This window comes from Octodon degus, unplaced genomic scaffold (assembly GCF_000260255.1).
Source record: "Octodon degus isolate 3935 unplaced genomic scaffold, OctDeg1.0 scaffold00040, whole genome shotgun sequence".
NCBI classification, from domain to species: Eukaryota; Metazoa; Chordata; class Mammalia; order Rodentia; family Octodontidae; genus Octodon; species Octodon degus.
The window spans coordinates 1,657,752-1,666,134 of record NW_004524616.1 but is presented as its reverse complement, the minus strand read 5'-3'; the positions used below and the strand labels follow the sequence as shown (position 1 = coordinate 1,666,134).

Genomic DNA, 8,383 nt, shown 5'->3' with positions numbered 1-8,383 from the left:
GAACCTCACAACTCTCCCACTGGCCAAAAGTGCCCTGAAGGCATTCGAGGAACCAAAAAAAAAAAAAAGAGATAAGCCTCAGGTTAAAATGTCAATGTTTTTATTTAAAGAAATCTCATAATATAAATCTTTTTCTAAAATAGTAAAAAAATTCAGTAGAGACAAAAACATTCAAATATTGCACTGCATGTACTTGTATAATTATTGGCACCATAAAATCATCGAACATAAATTTCTTTCACTCAATACCTTAAGATTTCAACTTCATTTCCCATAAAGACAGGTTACTACTAAAAAACAATTCAAGCTAGGTGTGTTGGTGCATTCCTGTCATTTCCGTACACAAGAGGCTGAAGGAGGAGGATTGCCCTGAGTTGGAGGCCAGCCTGAGCTACACAGTGAGTTCAAGGCCACTCTGAACTACATAGTGAGACCCTGTCCCATGAAAAAACAAAAGTAAATAAATGAACAATTCCTAACACCAATAAAGGTATGAATTACTCTAGTCTATCCTCATTTTATATGTACACTTTTCTATTACCATCTAAACTCCTGTTCTAAATTTTATCTGATTATTGCTACTACTATGTATACCTCTTTCATGCATTGTCCTATAAACTGAAACTAATTTTAAAAAGCAAAATGTAAAGCAAAATTAATATGCATTTTTGATCTAACAAATGGCAACTTCCACATTCTTACCTGGAGGTGTGGAGGGCCCATAGGTGGAGGAATCCCTCCTGGAGGAGGCATTGGTGGCATATTAGGATCAAAAGGAGGACGCCCAAAGGGGGGCCGAGGTGGTGGTGGAGGGCCTCGCATCATACCAAAAGGCGGGGGTGGTCGCATGAGAGGTGGTGGGCCTCGCATCACTGCATTAGGTGGGGGAGCAGGGCCTCGGAACCTCAGGGCCTGCTGTTGAGCCATCCTGTGTGAAAAGCAAAGAAGACATTTCTCTCATATTTACAAAAAAAAAAAAAGAAGAGGAGGAGAAGAAAAAGAGGAGGAGAGCTGGACTGCTGACTTTTAATTACATCAACTATAAAAGGCTCTTATGCGAAACTGAGGTTGGAAAGCCATCACCACTTTGCAACCTTCAGGAAACAAGGCATCAGTGAGAACATCCAAGTGATGCCAAACCCAGGAGGAAATGGGGATGAGATAGGCAGATGATCTGTGTCTGCCCCCATGCTACTCAGTCACAAAGTAGGATGAAAACACTACAGGACAATTAGGCAATACCTTGACCAGATGATCAAAGTTATTATCACCTAAGGAAGGACAAAGAACATGTGACTGAAAGGACATGCGTGCCACCTATTCCAGCCAGGAATGTACAACCTTAATTTTAATAAGAAATGTTCTACTAAAGGGGTATTCATCTACAATGTCAGTGCTTTACAGAAAAAGCAATGAAAGGTTGTAGAAATGTTCCAGATTAAGACTAAAACAATGTGACAACGAATATTAATCTAGCCTGCATGCTATACCAAAGGAAGGAAATTTTATAAAAAATTATTGGATCAATTCACAATAAAGTATTACATCATTATAAATACACGAAATTGATTATTAGGCTATGGTTAAGTAAAAGAATGTTTCCATTCTTAGAAAAGAAACAGCAAGGAAAAGCAATGAGGCTCAGTGGGAAAGCACTTCCTTAATATGTACAAGGCCCTCAGTTCAATCCAAAACAAGGAGAGACTGGGCGTGGTGGTGCGCGCCTGTAATCCCAGCTCTTGGGAGGCTGTAAATAGGCAGATCACTATGAGTCTGCTGAACACACTGTAGACCCTTCCCTAAAAAAAACTGTAAAAAAATTTTTCAAAAGGAAAGAATAAAAAATAAAAAGGAGAGAGGAAAAGTACAAAATGTATACACAGGAATAAATAAAAGACCACAAACATATTTACCACCCATAAATAATTTAGAATAAAAACAATTTTTTTTTTTTTTTTTTTTTTTTTGGCAGAACCAGGGATTGAACTCAGGCCCTCACACTTGCCAGGGAAGAAACATGCTTGCATATAAATAAAATCAAGAGATACATTATTAATCTTCTATAGTTTTTGCAGTGTGAACTTTCTTCCAAATTCAAAGCTTAAATGAGGGTACAGTTTAAGAAGTCAATGGTACACCCTACCTAAAGAGAAAAGGAAAGAAAGCCTATCCCTTCACTATACCCCATCTCTCTCTCTAAACATTCTAAGGTATTTCTGTGGCATTTAAAACAAACAGTATCATTTAATAGTATTATTTATATTTTTCAAGTGCTTTAAAAAAATTATTAACCTTTCAAAGTGTTAAAGTATATGCCAGGCAGTGCTCTAAGGTCTTTTCATTTAATCATCATAAAAATCCCATAAGATAGATACAATTATAGATAAGGAATTAAAGCATACAAGTTAAATAACTCGTCCACTGTGACAAACGGTTTGGTGATAAAGCCAAGGTTTAAACACTGGCAAAGGGCTCCTACTAAACATTATGTAAGCCCCTCTAAGGTAGAAATTGTTTACTATTGTGTCTGGACACAGACCACAATGATTATTTTTTCTTCACCCAATAAATACCTAGGTGGTGTCGTCTACTTATACCTAAGCTATAAGGAGACTACGTAGAATCTTATAATAATTACTTCTTGCCATAGTCAGGGGTACTGACATGTTTCTAACTTCAGCAAGTTGGGAGCCTGAAGCAGGAAGATTGCGAGTTAGGCCAGCCTGAGTAACACAAGAACCTGCAGCAAATAATAATAATTATTTTATTTCATTTTTTTTGTTTGTTTGTTTTGTTTTGCGGAACCAGGGATTGAACTCAGGCCCGGGCCCTTGCGCTTGCCAGGCAAGCACTTATTCTACTGAGCCATCTTCCTGGCCCCAATAGTAATAATTTTAAACTACAAGTTGCCATCATCCATCCACTGAGCATCTATCATGGTCTTCCCAATAGCTAATATAAAGCTCTACATTATACATGCAATCCATGTTTCTGAATTCAAGAGATGATGGGTATCTCCATATATATTTGAAAATAATCATTTTTGTAAGCTTTCCTCACCAGATTAGATTCTTGCACAACTTTCCCACATTTCTCACAACTTTGCTCATGATTACCCTTTGAACTTCGTCTAAACCTGAAACATCAGAGGTTCAATTCTGACAGAGAAAAAGTCCTAGGAACCAACTAGCCTTCTAGCACAAAATGGTAGTAAACAAATCCAGAACTATTTTACCAAGTGTGTTTAAGCAAATCTGCAAATGATCTTACACTCAATTGTTTCTGCAATAAGGTATATAAATTGTACCAAAATAGCCAGAGGATCATTTTCAAACTATATACAAAAGACAGAAAGCCACTATTACCTAAGGCACATCTTAACTTTTAGGATAAGAAAAGTTAACCACCACAGAAAGATACTGCTTCAGCACTGAATCTGTACCTTAATCCCAAATTTTCTTTCAGTATGCCTCTTTTTCAAGAACTCTACAACACTTTCATAATTCCTGCTTTTTGCCTGACTCAAGAAAAAGTACTATCACGGCTTGCCTTTTGTTACTAAGCTAGTTACATTAATTTCTGAGTCTGAGTTTCCTCAGATGGGGGAACAGAAATAAAAAGCACCCCATAGTTCTGTTCAATGACATAATCCCTGCGAAACATGCAAGCCAGTGCTCAGTAATTTGTATTTAAAGTATCATTACTTTAATTACAAAATCTAACATAGTGCTTTACCTGTAAAAGGAACTTAGCTATTAATTTAACTAGATGGCTTTTAGGTCTCCCAATAAAGTGATGAAATTCATACAATTTCTCTTCAAAAGTGTGGAGCTGCTGTTGTCAATTATGTGTACAGCAGGTACCATGCTCCTTACATACTGTACACTGCTTCATCCAAACAATCACACCAGAACCTGCAGTGCATACTAAATGGGTCAGTAAAGTAAAATGAAATGACAACATGTAATAAGTATTAGCTACCACTATTGTTACAACAAATATTGTTATTAGTACTGGTATTAACATCAGTAAAGGGGTTAGTTATTATTATTGCCTGGCTAACTACACATGAGCAGGCCCCATGACCTGGCCCTCAATGAGATTTCCAACTGGCGTTTCTGATCATTTGCAGTGTCAGTGACTGAAACCACAGACTTCAGGCTGAGCTACAGCCCATACACTTTTATTTTGATACAGGATTTTGCTAAAATGCCTCAGCTGGGCTCAAACTTTCAATATTCCAGCCTCAGTTTCCCAGTGCACTAGATTACAGGCACACACTGCCACACCCAGGATCATCCCTTGCACACATGATGCTTGTATTTCCCTCTATCTAGACTGGTAAGTTTTTTTCAGATATTTACAGGGATGGCTCTTTACTATTCAGTCTCAGCTCTAGTGTTACCTCACAATCTTCCTCACCTCTAGCCTCCCAAAGCCCCTTAGTCTCATTTACCAACTTGAGTTTTCACTTAAATAAATGAAATAAATTCCTCACTTAACTGTTTAATTTTATCTTTATCTACCAGTATGCCGTTCACTTTGGCATACTGCTGCACTGTATTGTTGTTTAATTACATAGCATGGTACTTCTTATGTACCTGGCACAGTTATATGGGCATTGCCTGTACTTTCTTAATCCTCAAAGTAACCCGTGGAAGGTTAGCACCATTTTTACGGGGAAAACATAAATTAAGAGAGCTAGCTATTCAGTAGTAACACCACGGTATTCTTATTCTTATATTTTTAGATGACAAAAGTTAGGTTTAAAGTACCTTGTCGTAAGTATTAACAGATAAGTAAGACCCAAGGTAAAGGATTATCTATAAAGCCAGATGTGGTGGCACAAGTCTGTAATCCCAGCACACAAGAGGCTGAAGCAGGAGGATAGCTGTGAGTTCAAGGCCAGCCTGGGATACAATGTGAGTCGAAGGCCAGCCTGAACTACAGAGCGAGACCCTGTTTCAAAAAAAAAAAAAAAAAAAAAAAAGATTATCTGTATACACATGTCTCTAAAAGTTACTTTAGTGGTCCTCAAACATAAAAAGATGAACAGAATTTGGTTCTCTGATTTTCCACCTATTGTAGGCAAATTATATTCCCACAACTTCCAACATTGTGGAAAACATATACCCACATGTATGAACGTAAACAAAAATTTTTCATAAGAATACCATGGAAATACAAATATATTTATCTAGAGACAGCCAGATAAGCAGTCTCACCAGTAGTGAATACAAGACTACAAGTATCTGGGAGGGGCAAGAATATTTACATTATGGGAATGCTACTTACAGATGGGAGACAAATTATGGAAACAACTAAAGTATAGTTCAGACTTTGAGATCTATCCACTTACACAAGTACCTTGTTTAACTTACTTCACACTTGAAGGCTGATTCCCTCGCACGGTAGGAGTGGTTTGGATCAACCTTAACTGAAACAGAAGCTCCTTGAAGACAAGGACCTTTCTGCTCTGGTTCGAGACTTTACTGCCAGCACCAATCTCACAAAGCACACAATCAGTGCTGCTCAGGAGAATCATCTCTAAATCTCCTACTTTCATTTGTCCTACATGTATCTTCTCAACCTCCTATTTGCCAGATCCACCTATGACACAAGTACAAAACTAAGCCCCAATTTCTGTCATCAAAGCAGCTACGTAAGTAGCTAAGTTATCACAGACCAAGAGCAATGCTAAAGTAAATGATAAAACGTGCTCTGCAAGCAACTTCTAACCCAAGAAGCTAAAATATAAAATATTTTCAACAGGTTTATGTAAGCTAAAACCTGATTTAGATCAGTTTTTCCAACAATGTCTAAATCACAAATAAGGCTGTTTGGGGTTTTTTTGGCAGAACCAGGGATTGAACTCAGGCCCTTGCACTTACCAGGGAAGCACTTATTCCACTGAGCCATCTCCCTGGCCCACAAATAAGTTCTATAAGGCTACTTATATATAAACCTGAAGATACTTCTTGAAATGCAAACTGTTCCCCAAGAAAGCCAGCTGGACTAAGCGAGCTTCTGTCATCTGAATCAAGAATAACCTTTCAATCACTAATACTGAAAGACTCTCACAATAGACGGACCACTCCTTACTAGTGATCATATGGGGATAAAAGATGCGATTCATCTCTGAAATAAGACAAACTTTTATTCCTCTCAAAATGGGGGTTTTCGTGTGTGACACTTCAGAATCTGACACTATTTTCTTCCTAACAATAACATCCATTTTCTTATACAACTTCATCTTAAACTCTAGCCAATGCGAGAATCCCCGTAATTTACACTGCTTTCACCTTTACACGCTGAGAATGGTACCATTCAGAACGGCAACTGAATATCTAAAACGGCTTCTGCCCCATACCGGGGGTTAAAATGTAACACGTATGAAGCATTCTATCATTTTTTTTCCTCGAAAACCACCCACCAGGGAAGACTGTAAAGGTCACGCGTCCTTTATTACATTGTAGTTACAAATTCCATCGGCACGGAGGTTCTAGAGCAAGAAAGGTCACTACACTTTCTAGGGCGCTGGCGTGAGTAGGTGATCGGAAAACCCGGCAGGACCGCAGGCGCGGGGCCGGCGGCCTGGGCTCTGGCCACTTCCTGGAACCTCGAGCCCACCGCCGGAAGGCGGCTTCCCCACCTGGAAGATGGGCCAGTAACTTAATTTCGGATGCGTCTGGTCTGTGGCCTGCAAAATGAAAACACCGACCACTCCAAAGGGTGGTTATGAGAAAAGAATGCGAAGCCTAAATAAGGCACTTCTCGGCAAAACTAAGTGCCTGCGGACGCCTGCTGCCGCGATTATTCCCAACTATGGGATAATACTGGGGAGGAAGCATGAGAAAGGGAAAATGAGCCACACGAAGTTCAAAGCAAGCGGAGTGACAGGCAAGCCGCAGGGCAAAGGCGGGGCCCCCGGCGCCGCGGGGAGGCTGAGCCCAGCGCGGGGTGCCCGAGCCGAGGGGCGGCGGCGGCGGCGGCGGCGGCGAGGAGCGCGGCCCGCGACGGGGCGCAGCCGGAGGGCGGCGAGGAAGCGCGGGCCCTGGGCGGGAACTGCAAGCCCGGCCGCGGGCCGCGAGGGGCGGAGAGGCTCCACGGACGCCGCAGGGAGCGCCCGGGGAAGGCGCAGGAGGCCGCGGCCCGGCGCTCTCATTCAAGCCACCGTCCCTTTCCCCCTCCGTCAACTCCATGCGGTCCTGGCTCCGAGCCCCAAGACCCCTCCCCGCTGTCCCCCCGGGATCTCCGCGAGCAGGCCAGACCCTCGGCACTCCAGCGCTCAGTTAGGTGAGAGGGAAGGCAGCCCCTCTTACCTGAGCTCCCCCGGGTTGAATCGCTCACCGTCCCCCCCGTCCCCGCCACGCTCCGCCATTACAGAGGGCCGCGTTCATCAACCCGCCGATCCCGCGCTTCCTATTGGCCAGAAGGATCGTCAATCCCAAGCGAGAGAGGCGGAGATAGCAGGGTTGTATGACATGATTCGAGAAACTTCCCATCAATCCTAGCGTTAGGGGCGGTATCTGCCTTACTATTGGTCAAAGGGCCCGCCGACTTTGAAAGCGGTATTGAGACTATCCGTTGATTGGTCACTCAAGAGGCTTTCTGGGAAATGAGACTTTAGCAAAGGGGAACAGCCTGCGCCCCTAGCGGTAACGAAAATAAGGTCCTCCTACAGTCCGCCAGCCCTGCGGTAGCCACGTGTCTGCTGGTTTCCAGAAGCTGGTTGTGTAGCCATATTGGCCACTAGCGGCTCAAACTAAGAAGATATTCATTGAATGAGCCAATCATAATCGACCCAGGTCGCGCCTAAGCCAATAACTGAGTTGCTGTGGAAACAGGTATTTCCTTGCTTTCCAGTAAACGAGAGCCTAAAGTCACCACTACTCAGCTGTGTGTGCATGTTATTAAATACTATATTATAAATCACGGGCATAACTCCAAATTATACTAAATAGTTGTGTGCTGATGAATATTATCTAACTTGCTTACATTAAGAAGAAATAAATTTGCTGAGCGTGGTTGCAACGCCTGTAATCATAGAACTGTGGAAGGCTGAATCCAGCCTGGGCAATTTAGTGATTTCGTGAGACCTAGTCTCAAAATAAAAAATAAATAAGGAGGGGCTGGTGAGATGGCTCAGTGGTCTAAAGCACCTACTTAGAACAAGCTTAGCAAAAAGCGTAGGGACCGTGGTTCAATCCCCCAGCACCACATGTCAGCCAGAACGCCCCCTGGTGGGCTGAGCTGGCCACACACACACACACACACACACACAAATAAATATTTAAAAAATAAATAAATAAATAAGGACTGGGAATAGAGCGCAGTGATAAGACCCTGTACCAATAAAATAAATAAGAGAAGCCAAGCCCCT

General features: G+C 42.0%; 1 protein-coding gene across 3 annotated transcripts in view; it reads right to left on the bottom strand.

Annotated features, from left to right (window-relative positions):
- Positions 1 to 7,408, bottom strand: part of Tcerg1 (transcription elongation regulator 1) — a 62,439-nt gene extending 55,031 nt beyond the window's left edge. For 2 of the 3 annotated variants that reach the window (XM_012514753.2, XM_004631244.3), the window contains exons 1-2: positions 7,323 to 7,408; positions 703 to 928 (exon numbers count right to left, since the gene is read on the bottom strand). In XM_012514753.2, the coding sequence (XP_012370207.1) occupies positions 703 to 928; positions 7,323 to 7,381 (285 nt within the window). In that variant the 5' untranslated portion in view covers positions 7,382 to 7,408. The remainder of the gene's footprint in view (positions 1 to 702; positions 929 to 7,322) is intronic. The other variant, XM_004631248.3, reaches the window with a different exon arrangement.
- Positions 7,409 to 8,383: the final 975 nt, after the last annotated feature.